Source organism: Sus scrofa, chromosome 1 (assembly GCF_054392235.1).
Source record: "Sus scrofa isolate SSC_HxYL_T2T_F1_AM1 chromosome 1, Sscrofa_HxYL_maternal_Yorkshire_Landrace_v2.0, whole genome shotgun sequence".
In the NCBI taxonomy this organism is placed as follows: Eukaryota; Metazoa; Chordata; class Mammalia; order Artiodactyla; family Suidae; genus Sus; species Sus scrofa.
Genome location: NC_139383.1, coordinates 54,534,096 through 54,551,736, shown reverse-complemented (window position 1 = coordinate 54,551,736; position 17,641 = coordinate 54,534,096). Strand labels below are relative to the sequence as shown.

General features: G+C 37.9%; 1 protein-coding gene across 15 annotated transcripts in view; it reads left to right on the top strand.

Annotated features, from left to right (window-relative positions):
• SNX14 (sorting nexin 14) overlaps window positions 1-17,641 on the top strand; it is a 371,843-nt gene that overhangs the window by 296,584 nt on the left and 57,618 nt on the right. For 7 of the 15 annotated variants that reach the window (XR_014805338.1, XR_014805366.1, XM_084959449.1 and 4 more), the window contains exons 2-6: window positions 6,998-7,118; window positions 7,900-7,976; window positions 8,058-8,136; window positions 13,093-13,136; window positions 15,368-15,455. The exons of 4 other annotated variants lie outside the window; for them this stretch is intronic. Coding sequence is in view for 9 of the 11 variants with exons in the window: in XM_084959449.1 (XP_084815575.1) it covers window positions 6,998-7,118; window positions 7,900-7,976; window positions 8,058-8,136; window positions 13,093-13,136; window positions 15,368-15,455 (409 nt within the window). In the remaining 2 variants the exon portion in view is untranslated. The remainder of the gene's footprint in view (window positions 1-6,997; window positions 7,119-7,899; window positions 7,977-8,057; window positions 8,137-13,092; window positions 13,137-15,367; window positions 15,456-17,641) is intronic. 4 more of the 15 variants (XM_084959456.1, XM_084959431.1, XM_084959445.1 and 1 more) reach the window with 1 other exon arrangement.

Below are 17,641 nucleotides of genomic sequence, written 5' to 3'. Positions count from 1 at the left end.
CGTCTGCAACCTACACCACAGCTCACGGCAACGCCGGATTGTTAACCCACTGAGCAAGGGCAGGGACCGAACCCGCAACCTCATGGTTCCTAGTCGGATTCGTTAACCACTGCGCCACGACGGGAACTCCGATTCTCTCTTTTCTTTTCATTTTTTTAGGGCCACTCCCATGGCACATGGAGGTTCCCAGGCTAGGGGTCTAATTGGAGCTGTTGCTGCCAGCCTATGCCACAGCCACAGCAACACCAGATCCGAGCTGAGTCTGTGACCTATGTCACAGCTCACAACAATGCCAGATCCTTGACCCACTGACCGAGGCCAGGGATCGAACCTAGTCAGGTTCGTTTCCACTGTGCCAAGACGGGAACTCCTCATTCTTTCATTTGAATGCTTTTGTGTGTATATGTGTATGTGTGTGTGTGTGTGTGTGTGTAGAATTGCTTTACTCTATCCTCCATTAGGTCTATTTGGTTACAGTGAAGTAGCTCAAAATTGGAAAAGTAGGATAAATGCTTATACTTTTTCCTTAATTATCAGTTTTTAGAGTAATTATTGGTGCCTTAGTAACCTCCAGTTTTACTCATTTTATTAACTTTTTCAAAGAATGAGCTTATGTATTTTTTTCTCTTGTCATTGTTGTCTACTTCATTAATTTCTGTTCTTCTCTTTAGTGTTTCCTTCCTTTTTATGCATTTGGATTTGTGTTTTTCTCCCCCATTATTCTGAATGCTTAGTTTGTTAGTTTTCAGCATTTCTGTGTCTCTGATTAATGCAGGGTTTCTAAATCTCAGTGTTAGTGATAATTTGGGTCAGATAATTATTTGTTGTGCGAGGCTGTCGTGGGCATTATAAGATTTTTTTTTTCCAAGGCTGCACCTGTGGTATATGGAAGTTCCTAGGCTAGGGATCAAATTGGAGCTGCAGCTGCTGGCCACAGCCACAGCAACTCCAGATCCGAGCCGTGTCTGCTCGGCTGTGACCTACACTGCAGCTCACGGCACCACCAGATCCTTAACCCACTGAGCAAGGCCAGGGATCAAACCCATGTCCTCATGGATACTAGTTGGGTTTATTACTGCCGGCCTACAGCGGGACCTCCCTCATTTTAAGATATTTAGCAGAGCCTTGGCCTCTAGTTACTTGATGAAAGTACCATATTCCTGTCTTCCTTTCCCCACAGTTGGGACAATCAAAATGTCTCCAGATACTGCCAAATGTCCCCTGGTCATGAGATTACTCCTTGTTGAGAACCACAGATTTAATGCATTTAATGCTATAGGTTTCCTTCTTAAATAATGCCGTCATTATTACTTGGCTTAGTTATAGCAATATACATATTGCATATAGTTTTTAATGTCAGTTAGTCAAAGTACAAGTCTACAATTCCTAATATGTAATTCTGGGATCAAAAAAACTCTGAATAAGTAACTTTTCCCTTAGGTTTGGCACCAGTTACATTTGGTGAAAAAACCTTACCTGAACAGACATGAGGCTACATATAGTATTTATTTCTGACTTATTTACTTATTGTTTATATGTTTTGCTGTAGAAATATTAATATCTGACTATGGAGTACTGTATCAGACCTCATATTATTTATGTTATTATGTCATGTTATTTATGAAATATATGCTATGTAACTGTTCAAGAATCCTAAAAATTCTGAATTGAGTCATCTCTCTCTGGCTCAAAATAATTTTCAGTAAATGACTATGGACATGAATTTCATAATTTCCTCTGAATACCTCTATAACCCATTAAGGTATTTTCCAAATTTAAGGTTTTTTTTAAAGCTTGATGTCAATTATGCTATTGGTTGGAGTGAAGTTTGGTAGAAAGAAATGGGAAGAAATAAGAGTAGAAGGGTGAGTTTGTCAGGTTCCTCTTCTCTGCACGGTCTCTCCCTCTCCCCCCCCCCCTTTTCTGAACACAAGGATTTGGAGGTGCAGGCTGAGAAGCACTGTAGTGCTGGGATAGAGCCAGCAGGCTTCATGGCACAAGGATGGAGGCAGGCGGTCTGGTGGGATGTTTTTGTGGGGAGGTGCTGTAGCAGCGTGGAGATAGACCCAGTGGTCTTGCCACACAGGGATAGAAGCAGGCTGTCACTCCAGGCAGGAAATATCAGCTCAGGAAGGGAGCAAGTGTGACAGCTCTGACCTGCGCTCTTTCAATGAGCTGTTCAGGTCAGTTTGGAACTCGAAAAAGGCTCCTGCTGGTTGCCTTGGTCACAATCAAGAGTCAGGTAGCCGTATACAGCAAGTTTTATTTATGCCCTCAGAGAGAACGGGCAGCCCTGGAAGTAGGAACTGGCCCTGGCTGCAACTGTGTATTTCCTTCTGTGTCCCTATATCTCGGACCTGTTTGGGGACCCTTATTCTCTTGCCCCAGGCCCACTAATTTCCTGTCCAACCCCCCTGCGCCTTGTGTTGTTTTGATCTCTGTATGGGGGATGAGTTTTGATCCTCTGATTGGTTCCTTATTTGGTTAATAATTGGTTCCTTATTTGGTTAAATAAGGGGATGCCTTATTTGCATGGGAAAATGGTCAGAGGGACGTGCTCCAAAGAGCATTCCTCTGGTATCTGCAAGTGTCTTCATTGTTTGATCACAGCCCTCTTGTTTTTGGTAATTATAAATGGCCTGTTTTGAATCACCCAAGTCCCTGTCCTATCCTTCCTAACAAGTTAGTTGGGGCCAGAATGAAAGGGACCACAAAGGTTTAAGGGATTTGTGTTTTATTCTGCAGGCAAATTAAACCATAGCTGTTCTTTGAGTGAGTGATAACCATGTTTATATATTAAGTGTGGAGTGAGAACATTTAATAATAGGTATGTAGTAGATGTTTCTCAAGTATAGAATTGTTCTGGGATCCTGAAGACCAGGCAGTTCTGGTTGGGCAGCCTTTCTCTCACAGCTCTTGCACTTACTTGGTCACTGTCTGTAATATACCTTTAATCATCCATTTTCACCTCTTCTTACTACCCGGTACTTTAATCCCCAATCCCGAAATCCCAGATCTTCACAATAACCCCTATCACTCATTCTGTTCCATGCTGCACTTAGGCAGTAGCCTTCAAAGAACTGGGATGAATATGTAACTCACTTCTGTGCTTCCCTTTTCTTAAAGGTTATGTTTCTGTATTTCCTATTGTCCGTGCCTAGAAACAGTTGACGCATATGTTTTGTCTGGTTTTATAGTTGTTTATGGTGGAAAGGGAAGTCTGGTACCAGTTATTCTGTCAAGGAAGTAGGAGTCTTTTACGCCCTTGAAACATGCTGTCTGTCTGTTTTCTCATTGGTATCAAATCTCTAGGTCACTTGCATTATAAGCTTCTGGATTATAGACTTTCCCTGTATTTTAAATCTTGCCATCATTCTGGGTAACTTTAATGTTTGTGTGAGTCCCATCAAATACTCTAGTCTATCTCGATGTGGCTCCTCTACAGTCTCCCACTTGGATCACCATATGGTGGCCCTTATTATCACCAGAAAGTGTTCTACCTGTGCAGTCTTAAAAATCACATCCCACTTGCTGACCAATGCCTGCTTCTCTCTTTTAGCCAGTTACACTGTACCTGCTTTTCTTTGCCTCCTGATTCCTCTGCTTTCTTGCTATCCATTGTCCCTCTTCTGTTGTCACTTACTTTCCTGTGTAATTTAGAGTTAGTCTAGCTTGGATTCCCTCGACCATCACTTCTACCACTCTATTGCCCGTATCCTTAACTCTTTTTCCTTATATTCCGATCACCTGACAAAATCCAAATCTTGGGTCACTGATGCTGCTGGTTTTGTTTGTTTGTTTGTTTGTTTGTTTTTTACTGTTATATCCTGGTTACTGAATGCTGTTAGAGAAAATTCCACACCTGTGAATTTAACTGTTAAGCCTCAGTACTGCTCATCAGTTCCCCAGAATACACGTTTCTTTACTTCTCCCCAGCAACTGATTCAGAATTTCCCCAATCTTCTGGAGTTCCTGTCGTGGCTCAGTGGTTAACGAACCTGACTAGTATCCATGAGGATGTGGGTTTGATCCCTATCCTTGCTCAGTGAGTTAAGGATCTGGCGTTGCTGTGAGTTGTGGTGTAGGTCGCAGACCCAGCTCGGATCCTTCATTGCTGTGGCTGTGGTGTAGGCCAGCAGCTGTAGCTCCGATTTGAACTCTAGCCTGGGAACCTCCATATACTGCAGGTGCAGCCCTAAAAAAGAAAAAAAGAATTTCCCCAGTCTTCTAAAACTTCCATTTGTGCTACCTTCATTCACCCTTTCTTCTCAGCATCTCCTGTTTCACTTAAAAGCTGTCACACGGCTTTGAATTTTATTACCAAATCTACAGGTTTAACTCCATTCTCATGAATCTATTCTTTCTCTCTGGTATTGGGGAGGGGTAGCTTTCCCTTTTATAACTATTTCTTCTGTTTTGGCTCTGAATCCCAGCTGTTATCTTCTCTAGGAGAAAATAATTCAATTACTTTTTTTTTCTCCTGCATCTTTCTCTATTTTCTCATATATATATATATATTTCTCATATATATTTCTTTCTTTCTTTTTTTTTTTTTTTTGGTCTTTTTAGGGCTGTACCTATGGCATATGGGAGTTCCCAGGCTGGCCTACACCACAGCCACAGCAATGTGGGATCCGAGCGACATCTACAACCTACATCACAGCTCATGGCAAGGCCAGATCCTTAATCTACCAAGCGAGGCCAGGGATTGAACTCGTGTCCTCACAGATACTAGTTGGGTTCGTTACTGCTGAGTCACGATGGGAACTCCTCTCCTGTTAATATTTAAATATGATCAAGTTTTACTAGACACCTTTCCTCATTGTCCCTCTTTAGCTATCTTCTTAACTCTTCTTTCCTTTAAAAAGAAAATTATCCATATTTATCAGTTCCACTTCTCCATAAATCTTCATCCACGGCCATCTTTTCCTATTCTACTAAAATTGCTTTTGCCTAGTTCATTAGTGCCTCTCCTGTTGCTAAAACTAATGGACACTTTTTAATCTGTTTCTTCCTTTATTTTACAAACATTTGATCATGTTAACTGTTTCATCCCTGTTGAAACAGTTTCTTTTCTCTTTCTTTCTTTCTTTCTTTCTTTCTTTCTTTCTTTCTTTCTTTTCTTTTCTTTTCTTTTCTTTTCTTTTTAAATCTTGACAGCCTTTATGACTTGACCCCTGGTTTTCTTCCCAGCTCTTCTAACTACTAGTTTCCTTTATGGATTTCTCTTCTTCTGCTTATTTCTTAAATATGTTACATTCTTTTCTTTTTTCACCCTGCAGCTTTTCCCTGGTCATGTCATTGATTCCCATGACTTCAGTGATCTTTATGCTGATAATCCCCAAACCTCTATTCTTGGCCCATAATTCACTGCAGAAATTTAAACTACCCAGTTTTTGGCTGGTGGTGGAACATTTCTGCTTGGCATATCTTAAGATACCTGAAATTCAGCATGTCCAAAGGGGAACTGGTTTTTCACCTGTCCTTTCTTCTTATGTCTAACCAACTGCTTAGTCCTCTTAATTCTTCTTCCTAGATGTCTCAAAACAGCCAGCTTGTCTTTATTTCTAGTTTCTTCCTAGTACAAGCCATCTGTAGACTCTCCTGGATTAATTACTTCAGCACCTTTCTAATTAGTCTGCATGCTCTTAGTTTAGGCCATTCTCTATATTGCAGCCAGAGTGGTTTTCTAATCAGACAATCTGATGATACTACTCTCCTTAAAACTTTAAAAAATTCTTAAAATATTTTAAAAACTCTTCATTGTCTTCTGTGTATTATTCACTAATCCTGATGGTAGGTGAAAGAAACTCAGCTCACACTGAGTTTGGCAAAGAGGGGAATCATTGGAAGGTTATGAAAGTGCAGAGAGAACTGGGGTGTGGCTGGGCCTCAGGGACATATAGGACTGGGATTTGGAATATTGCCAATACTTTGTTCCCCTCCTGGATTTTTCTCCTTCTCTCTGTAGATTGGCTTTATTCTCTTCTCACTCCATAGTGATTTGTGGACTGAAGAGCAAGCACCAAAGTTTGTACTGTATGCAGTAGTTCACAGTTAATAAGTATAAATGTGGTAATTAGAATTTTGAACTGTGCTGTTGGAGGGTTGGTTTTTTATAGAATGATGATAACTGAAATTTGTGTATATCAGAACTGCAGTGTGAGGACTGACTATATTGAGATGCCACAACATGACTTATTATATGACACTGTATCATATGGTTTCTGCTTAGTTTTTTTAGATTCATCTCAAGGCCACTTCTTCCTTAGAACTATGCTCAGAGCTTAGTCCACATAATTCTCTCAAGTTTGAATTTCTCTGCTTCTTACCCAGTCCCTCATTCCTCTCCCCTGTCCTCTTTTGTTGGTTTTCTCCTACTCACTCTCTAAGTTTTTCCATAAATACAACTGTCTCTGAAAAAAAAGCTTTTCTGTCTTTTCACATTGGGTTGTGTATTCTGCCTGAGGAGTCCTGGTATCATATGTCGTTTCTTGGTCATAATGTAGAACACATCATCACACTGTATTGTATTCATTTACTCACCTGTTAAACCTACCAGATTGTATTTTCCATGCAAATAGAGGCCATGGCAGTGCAGTTCCTTACTGTATCCCCAGTACAGAATTGGCACTCAGTAAAATTTTGTTTTGATTTAATGATAATCAGAATTTTGGTGGGGTATGGATACTACATGATCATTAGAAGGTATTCTGGAAAAATGTAGTATTGGCTAGTTAAACATGACAACCTAGGTAACAATTTATGAAATATTGACAGTTTGTACCTCTTTATACTTTAAATGACATGTACATTTGATAGCATTCATTCTGTGATTCTTATAGTTAATAAATACATTACAGAAAATCATGATTGGAGAAATTGCTTCAACCTGATATAGCAGGTGCTTAACTAAATACTTAATAAATCAGTGTGAAGAGGCAAATTACTGTTATTTTTTTTTTGGTTCTAATAATTATCTTCATTTATTTCTAAGGTATCTTCATGTTTTAATGATCTTCTGGTCATTTGTTGCTGGAGTTGTCACATTCTACTGTTCATTAGGACCTGATTCTCTCTTACCAAATATATTCTTCACGATAAAATATAAACCCAAGGTAAAATATGTGTTCTTACTTTCGAAAGAGTCAGTATGTGTGACCCAGTACTGTTCCATATTATTCGTGAAGGCATGTTAAAGCAGTGATTTCTAAAAAATACATCTGCTGTTATTTAATAATGGAAGACATAAGAACATTTTCAAAGTGAAATTTGCATATTTGTGTATTTTTAAAGTACATAGTTCTCTTAGGGGGAGCTCTGAAAAGAAAATACAGAATTCTCAGAAAATTGGGATCCTCATTGAATTCAGAGTTTTTGAGAAATACACAATAGTTTTTTTTCTTACACCTTTCATTTTCAAATATAAATTGAAATTTTTAAAAATGTGAATGTAGCAGTTAACTTTATTTATTTATTTATTTATTTATTTCTGGCTGCACCTGTGGCATAATGAAGTTCTTGGGCCAGGGATTGAATCTGAGCCACAGCTGTGACCCGCCAGATTCTTTAAGCCACTGTGCTGGGCCAGGGATCAAACCTGCACCTCCACAGTGACCTAAGCTGTTGCAGTCAGGTTCTTAACCCACTGCGCCACAGTGGGAACTCCTAATTGGCCTTAACTTTAAGCTTGGAAATTTGGCTTAGTTATTGAAAGAGATTTCATTAGGTATTTTTTCTTTGTTGGCAGTTTGGTATAGCAAAGAATGGTTTCAGTGTAAATAATAATAAAATGTTCTCTGAATTCATACATTGATTAACAAGTTTTTGAGAAGTTGATTCTCTTTGGTAAATACTATATGTAATGTAAAGACACATCTCCCCATTTCCCTTTTTTAGCAGTTAGGACTTCAAGAATTGTTTCCTCAAGGTCGTAGCTGTGCTGTTTGTGGTAAAGTGAAATGTAAACGACATAGGTAAGTTAAACACTTTTGATTTGTTGATCCTTCCAATTACAATTTGGATTTCAAGCAATTTAATTGTATGATTTTCTTCAGGCCTGCCTTGCTGCTTGAAAACTACCAGCCATGGCTAGACCTCAAAATTTCTTCCAAGGTTGATGCATCTCTCTCAGAGGTAATTGATTTAATTAATATTGCCATACATACCCAAGCAGAAAATATTAAATAACTATGGAAAATTTAAACATGGAGCTTTTTAATGTATGCCACTGAATCAATTCTAGGCTGGGTAGTTGATTGTATATAACTTGAATGGTAAGCCAGAAATGTTTTTGGCTTCCATGTCAAATTTAAATGGGTATTTTAATCAAAGAACATACTGTTTTAACTTAGTTATTGTTTACCTCTTTTAAAAACAGCCATTTTCACAATAGGGAAATAATCATTTAGTAGAAATAACCATTTTGTAATTCTGGACCTGAGCTACCAGGAGCAAATGTATATCTTACTGAGTTATGACCCCAGTTTTGACACTAACATAAGGGTAGGGCAGAGAACGGAATACATTTCACTGTTTCTGCATAATGTACAAATAGAAAGCTTTTTCTCCTATCTTTGTTCCAGTCACATTTTATGTGTATCTTTTTGGTAACGTAGCAATCTGTGATTTTGTTTTTAATTCTTAAGCCTTATGATCAGATACTTTACAAATCTGTGCTGACGGTATAGGTAGTCTATTTTAAACCTTCCAATGAGTTGGCAAAAGCACCATTACCATCATACATATTCAGTAGTTCTACAGTTGTGTTTTTGAATACCTGTTTAAAAGACAATCCTGAATTATAACAACCTGACTTTGTAAAGAATTCGCAAAGTTTGCTAACATATCACACTGAATTTTAAAAGCATCTGATCTTAAAGGTCATCTATAAAATGTGAGAGATGCTAAATATTCTTTATTTGATGCTGTACATAAACCACACTAAAATGCCTTTCAATATGTAAAAGAAGGTTTTTTAGATACAGAGGATTTTAATGAAATTGGCATAGTTAAGACCAAAAAGGAAAAGTGGACAGTGTCAGTTTATCTTTAGCTCTTGCCTTAACAGGCTGGTGTACACAACTTGAAATCTTTCTCTGTTTTATGAGACAGTGAAGGGATCGTCTCAGTATTTAAATATATTACTATAACCAGTTATAGAAAGCTAAATATAAAACCAGTCTTCTATAGGTTTTGAGAAGATATTCACCATCTTCCTGAAAAGCTTAACATTCCGTTTTCATGTTTAATCATCTCTTTAGAAGGGGAAAACAGTGATAGTACTTGTTGAACTGAAATTACTACTTAAATTCGAAAAGCTGACCATATTCATTAGCCACAAACCAATCTTATTTAAATCAGGACTGTCCAACAGAAACATTCCATCAGCCATACATGATCTGAATTCTAGTATATGAAATCAATTTAGATATACACACATAAAAGTCATGAGATATTTCGATCTTGTAATAAATAAGGCAGTGGTCAACTATTACTTATTAGTAGCTTTTTTGAAATAAGCTACCAAGTCTTCCCTTTCTCCCTTCTTTTTTTTTTTTTTTTTTTTTTTTTTTTGTCTTTTTGCCTCTTCTAGGGCTGCTCCTTCGGCATATGGAGGTTCCCAGACTAGGGGTCTAATCAGGGGCCTATGCCAGAGCCACAGCAACGCGGGATCCGAGCAGAGCTGCGTCTGTAACCTACACCACAGCTCACGGCAATGCTGGATTGTTAACCCACTGAGCAAGGCCAGGGATCGAACCCACAACCTCATGGTTCCTAGTCAGGTTCGTTAACCACTGCGCCACGACAGGAACTCCCCCTTTCTCCCTTCTTAATGTCAGCAAAGATCATGTTTGTTCCAGGGATGTACTTCTTGGGATTCTCCAAGTACTCCATCAGTGTCTCCTCTCCCAAGGTGATGCCTTTGTTCTTGTTGGTATCTGTGTAAGTGAATCTAGTAGCCTGACCTGTCTTCGGTCCAAACAGACCAAGGAGGTTTGGGCCAATCTTATGTTTGTCTCCGTTTTCAACAGTATGGTACTGGGCAGACATCTGAACAAAAATCTTCTTGCCCATCTCAACATCACCCATTTTTGAATCGTTCTTTCATTGCACTTAATTTGGAGAATGCTGATTTGAGGTCTGCTGAAGATAAGACCTTTATGGAAAGTATTATTTGTAGTTGACATTTCATTTCTTCATTTCTTTTTAAAAATTGAAAGAAGTTATGTAAAATTCTTGGCCTAGTACCTGGCACATATTGGTGTGCAATAAATATTAGCTCTAATATTTAAAAGCATTTTTTGAGATCTTGCTGTAGGCAGGAACTAGACTAGGTCCTAGGAATAAAAAGAGAATAAGTATGGTTCTTCTAGGAACTTCATTCTAGGAGAGGAGGTAGACATATAAACAGACTTATACAATATAATGTAATGCAGACAGTTATGGAAGTAATGTACAAGGTGTATTGTTAGTACAGAGGAAGAAGTGCTTACCTGTTGAGTGGGACAGTTAGGAAGTATAACTAGAAGTTTGCCAACCTGATAGTGTGGGATAGGGTATTTCAGGGTGTGGGAAGAGCTTTTGGAAGGAAAGAGAGACTTTGAAACAAGAGGGAGTGCTCAGTAAGCTGGAGGGTAAAATGTGAAGGAGGATGTGGACAATAAAGAGACCATATTCTAGTTGCTGGTATTTATCAATCACTACTGTATAGCAGGTATTGTGTTAATCACTGTACTTGCATTATTCATGTAATCACACAAACTGTGTATGAAGTAGGTGCTGTTACTTGTGGTTTTACCAAACTTAGAGTTTAAAGAGTTTTAGTAATTTTCTCAAGTATTGCAGCTGGTTGGTAGAGGGACTCAATCTAAAACCCAGGACTGCCTTAGTTCTTATTTATTTATTTATTTATTTATTTATTTATTTATTTATTTATGTCTTTTCAGGGCTGCACCTGCAGCATATGGAGGTTCGTAGGCTAGGGGTCAAACTGGAGCTGTAGCTGCTGGCCTAGGCTACACCTCACGGCAATGCTGGATCCGTAACCCACTGAGCAAGGCCAGGGATCAAGTTCGCATCTTCATGAATACTAGTTGGGTGCATTAACCACTGGGCCATGACGGGAACTCCTGTTCTTAATTTTTATATGACCCTTTAGAAATTGATCATCAAAAGACTTGAAAGGCCAGGCCGAAGGACTTTAATTGATCATGGAAGGCAGTGATTTTCAAATTGTGTAACTAGAGTTTCCAGATGTGACTCACAGGATGCAGTGGGAGGTGAAAAGGAAATAGATGGTCACAGCTGCTGGTATGCAGCTTTCTCCTGCCCCTTCAAAATCAATGCAGCTCCACTTTTCTTACTTAGATATATTGTGGTTTGATATATTAAGAGTTTCATGCAAGAGAGTGATGTGGTCAGATGCATGTTTTAGATCACTTTTGGCAACTTTATGGTGGATCGAGGGGAGCTTGCTTAGAGGAGGGAGACAAGTTTATTTATTTGATTTCATTTTATTTTATTTTTTGCTTTTTAGGGCTGCACCTGAGGCACATGGAAGTTCCCAGGCTAGGGGTTGAGTCGGAGCTGCAGCTGCCGGGCTACACTACAGCCACAGCAACAACAACAGCAATGCAGGATCTGAGCTGTGTCTGTGGGCTACACGATGGCTCATGGCAACACCAGATTCTTAATCCGTTGAGTGAGGCCAGCAATCAAACCCACATCCTCATGGATACTAGTCACGTTTGTTTATGCTGCACCACAATGGGAACTCCCAAGAGGGAGACAAGTTTAGAGGCTATTGCTATATATAGGGGTGAGAAGATGAGAACCAGAACAATGGAACTGTAGAAAAGAGCTACTTAGGACCTAAAATCATTGGGATTTCTGATTGGATTTGGGGAATAAAGTAAGATCAAATGTTTAATGGTAAATTTTCTGGTCTTCTATCTGTGTCCTTACCCTGTCTCTATACATCTTATTTTTCTAGCTGATATCCCTAATGCTAATTTTTGCAGTAAAAACTCCAAATCTTGTTGCCTTCATATTTAGAGAGTCCACAGTCTTTATTACTGCTGTAGAGCAGGTATATAGTCAGATTAGATTTGTTGTTTCATTCCTTCCCTAGCGCTTTTTAAAGTTAATGTCCATTGCTGCACATCCTTTTATAAATTAAACCACACTGCTACACTAAGGCTCAAGAAATGGAAGGTTTAACACCCAGGGTTTGTTTTGTTTTGTTGCTTTTTCACATACAATTTACATATTGATTTTAAATGTATAGCTGCAGTTTCCACAAAGCTGGCATATCCATATAATCAGCACCCAGATCAAGAAACAAAAACGTTAGCCCCAGAAGTCCCCCTCTATCCTCCTTTTAGAGATACTCACTGACATCTAATTTTGACCTTTTATATAAGTCTTATATATTTGTTTCTTCAATTTATTTGGGAATACTGACTTACAGAATTAGAAGTGCAAAAGACTAGCCTATTATTATTATTATTTATTTCTTTGTTTTTAGGGTAGCACCTCTGGCTTATGGACGTTCCCAGGCTAGGGGTCGAATCAGAGCTGCAGCTGCCAGCCTGTGCCACAGCCACAGCAACGCCATCAGAATGCTGAATCCTTAACCCACTGAGTGAAGCCAGGGATCGAATCTGCATCCTCATGGATAGTAGTTGGGTTCTTAACCCACTGAGCCACATTGGGATCTCCTAGCCTATTATTTTCCTTCTTTCCGTAGGACTTTTTAGGTTCAGTGAAGCTCCAGAGTCAAGAACAATTTAATTCTTTTACATTTTTCTAAAATTATGGGAATATTTAGAAATTTGTGTCGTTCTAATAGTAACTTTTCTTTTTAATGGACTTTTATTTTTTTCAAAGTGTTTTCTCATATGTTCTCTTTCATCCTTAAAACCATGTAGAGTTGACATATACATTTTGTCATGTGAATGGGTGATATTAGATGTCAATATTTGGAATACTGAACTTGGTTTTTGGTAATATTATATGTTAGTAGACAGTTTATTTTCCTACAAATAGTTAATTAATTTGATTTTTCTTGAAAAAATAATTTTTATGCAGGTTCTTGAATTAGTGTTGGAAAACTTTGTTTACCCCTGGTACAGGTAAGTTTTTTCCATAAGACCCTTTTTCTTTAGTGTAGTGAATATCATTAAGTTAAGTGTACTAATGATGCATTTTCAGTTATAGGCCAGGATTTCTCAGTTTTGGCACTATTGACATTTTAGCACAAAGGTCTTTGTTTGGGGACCTGTGCTGTGCATTCATTATAGGATATTTAGCAGTACCCCTGGCTTTTTGCAGAGGATGCTAGTGACACCCCTTACTCTTCCTAGTTGTAACCATCAGTAATGTCTTCAGAGAATGTTACCTGGGAGGCATAATGGTCCTAGTTAAGCACCATTGATATAGGCACTCAATGAATAGTTTAGTGATAGCAAGGAGGAAATAAAACCCTATTCTGCTTTTTGAAAGAAAAGTGACTTGTGGCATTTCTCATAACTCCTAATTGTTGTGATTTACTACTTTGTATGCACTTTTTACACTTGAAATAGTTACGCACTTAGAGGAAAAACTTATATTCACGTATTTCATTACATTAAAAATTAATTTCAATAGAATTTTCCTACAAAATTAATGTTTTTTTCAAAGTAACTTTGTTTTTGGTATGAATGTACAAGTGCTCTATGCTTAATTAGGAAGATACGGAAAATACTCTAGATCTGAAAAAAAATTTAGTTTGAAAATTAAAAATCCAGGTTATATCATTTAATAAATTCATGTTCCTTTATATAAGTCTCATTATTTAATTATATATTTGAATACTTTCACCTATATGACTTATGCATGTAATATTTACTGACATCTACTCTAATTTTATATATATATTTTTCTTTTTAGGCTGCCTGCAGTATATGGAGTTCCTGGGCCAGGGTTCAGATCAGAGCCACAGCTTTGACCTCAGCCTGTGGCAATGCCATATCTGTAACCCACTGTGCCGGTCCTGGGATTGTACCTTCGTCCCTGTGCTCCCAAGACGCTGTCCATCCTATTGCACCACAGCAGAAACTCCATAATGTTATATTGATTTAGTATATTTTGAATTTCCTAATTTAAAAATGCTAGTAGTTGAATTGATCTATAGTATAGTAAAACAAATTTAATATCCAATTTTTATGTCATATTTTCCTTAAAAGCTTTTGTAAATTAATTTTTTACATTGGATTCTGTCTTAAATACGGGGCATTTGCCATTTAAGAAAGTTAAGAGTTGGAGTTCCTGTCATGGCACAGTGGTTAACGAATCCGACTAGGAACCTCGCACGTGCACGTACACACACACACACACACACACACACACACACACACACAGCGCCTTTTGTAAAATGTATCCTATTATAAAGACAGTTGGAGTTCCTGTCATGGCACAGTGGTTAACGAATCCGACTAGGAATCTCGCACGCGCACGTACACACACACACACACACACACACACACACACACACACACAGCGCCTTTTGTAAAATGTATCCTATTATAAAGACTCTCCCACCCGCCCTGTTATGGCTCTTCAGACGTAAAATCAGGCTGTATTTCTAAATGTTTAAGCTATTTAGCTCTTGAAGCTATGATATCCCCTTACTTGGAGTTAATGGTGGGAAGCGTGGTTGCTACAGTTATCTTCCTTATTCCACCCAAGGGCTTAGCAGTTCACATTACCTTCAAGTTTGGGATATCACTATTATACATATCTTTCTTTCTTTCTTTGATTGAAAGTGTCCTAATTCGTCTAGGGACCTTAAGACTGCAGGAAAACTCAGGAGGTGGTTGTCAAATTTCTGTTTAAAACCTTTGAGTTTTAGTTTATTTTCTTTTGCAAATAGAACACATACTGGTTTTTTTTTTTTTTTTTTTTTTTAGCTTTTGGAATTAGTTTACATTACTAATTTGTAAATATTTTAAACTAATTTAAAATTTTGAATTTAATTCTGTTGCTTCTCAAAATTATTCTTTGTTCTGTTTCTTAGATATTTCTTTGATGATGTTCAGAAAATGGTCTTAAAAATCTTAAAAATATGACTATGTACGTATGAATGTCTGCAGGGAAATATATACTACAATTTCATTAATAGTAATTATGTCTTGGTACTAGAATTATGGGAGATTTTTATTTTTTTGTACATTTTAAAATTCTGTAATGTAATGCATTATTTGTTAAAAATAGCATAAGTAAAGCAAATAAAAGTAAGTTCTAGACTTTTCTTGGTTTCTAGAAGGTGAATCCATGTATTTTCTTGAACTTATAAAAAAATGCTTGCTTTTCTTCTCAATTGAAGGGATGTAACAGATGATGAGTCCTTTGTTGATGAACTGAGGATAATGTTACGGTTTTTTGCATCTGTCTTAATTCGAAGGATTCACAAGGTATATATTTTTAATGAAAAATTTGGGAATTTCAGGTTTTATCATTATTAAGGAGACTTTTTGAATCTTATTTTTACTTTATCCTATACTGTATGTATTTGTTTTGTTCTTCAAAATTTTTGTTATTTTAATTTTTAAAAAAATGTTGAGCCATATTTTATGGTTGAGTCTTTTTCTATATGTACTTTACAGTATGTTAGCTGTAGATGCAAATGCTTGTCTACTGCCTTGTCAGTTCAGTAGAACTGAACATCTTGTCAAGAAATTGGTATATAATATTTCTGCCATTAGTAAAGATAAATCTTGTGTTTCTATGTCTATTTGAGAAATGCATAATGCAGTTGATCTTTGTAGCAAAGATAAGAAAAAAATATGAATAAGTAGTTCACAAAAGAAAAATATAAAATGGCCAATGAATGTTTGAAAATGTGTTGTCCTACTTGAAATAAATATGCCCTCTTGATGAGATACTATTCTTCTGCTTATCACATTAGGAAGCATAAAAAAGAATGATAATGTATAGCAGTGGTGATTGAAGAGAAACAGGCAAAGCAAGTACAAATTCAAATTGGTATAACTCTTACACTGGAAGGCAGTTTGGTAATCTTCACTTTTTAAAAAATTTGTTTAAAAAATTTGAAAAAATTTTATGGCCATACCCACAGCATATGGAAATTCCTGGGCCAGGGATTGGAGCCGAGCTGAAACTCCAACCTACACCACAGCTGTGACAACGCTAGATCCTTTAACCTACTGCACTAGCCGGGAAATTGAACATGGTCCTCTGCAGTGACCTGAGCCACTGCAGTTGGATTCTTTTTTTTTAAATTTTTTTTCTTCTTTTAGTCCTTTTAGGGCCACACCCACAGCATATGGAAGTTCCCAGGCTAGGGGTCAAATCAGAGCTGCAGCTGCTGGCCTACACCACAGCCACAGCAACGTGGGGTCTGAGCCATGTCTGTGACCTACACCATAGCTCATTGCAATGCTGGATCCTTAACCCACTGAGTGAGGCCAGGGATCGAACTTGAGTCCTCACAGATACTAGTTGGGTTCATTACTGTTGAGCCACAATAGGAACTCCTGCAGTTGGATTCCTAACCCATTGGGCCACAGCAGGAGCTCCCTGATAATCTTTATTAAAAGACTTAAAAGTATCTATACTCCCCAATTTTTTTTGTATTTTATGTAGTGTATTTTATTTAATTTACTTTTTTTTTTTTTTTAACGGCTGCAGCTGTGGCATATGGAAGTTCCCAGGGTAGAGGTCAAATCAGAGCTGCAGCTGCCTACCCATGCCACAGACAGAACAAGGTAGGATCAGAGCCGCATCTGTGACTTATGCCTCAGGCTGCAGCTATGCTGGATCCTTAACTCACTGAGCAAGGTCAGGGATTGAACCCACATCCTCATGGATACTAGTTGGGTTCTTAACCCACTGAACCACAGTGGGAATGCCTATGTAATATATTTTAAAGAAATAATCAGAGTAGTATGTAAAATTGTGTATTCAAAGATTCATTGCAGTATACTTTATAATAGGGAGACTGACAGGATTATTGGTTGATCAAATATAATACATGCCAACTACAGAATCCTTTCTGTAGTTTTTGTGATTGGTTGTTTTCACTTAGTACAGTGTTTTCAAGGTTCATCCACGTTGTCATGTTGTAGCATGTATCAGTACTTTTTTTAATGTCTGAATTATATTCCATTGTATGGATACAGCACATTTTGTTTATCCCTCCATCAGGCGATGGACATTTGGATTGCTTTCGCCTTTGGCTGTTATGAGTAATGCTGCCACAGCATTTGCATACAAGTTTTTTGGGGGGAGGGGTGCATGGAATATATGTTTTCATTTTTCTTGGGTTCACTTAGGAGTGTAATTATTGGGTCAGATGGTAACTATGTGTTTAAATTTTTGAGGAACTGCCAGACTATTTTCCAAAGTGGCTGCACCATTTTGCATTCCCACCAGCAGTCCGAGGATTCTGATTTCTCCACATCCTTGCCAGAATCAGTTTTAAACTCCCCCGCCTCCTTTTTTTGAAGGGCTGCACTAGTGGCATATGGAGGTTCCCAGGCTAGGGGTCCAACTGAAGCTGTGGCTGCCTGCCTATGCCTACGCCACAGCCACGCCAGATCCAAGCTGTGTCTGTGACCTACACTATTGCTCATTGGAA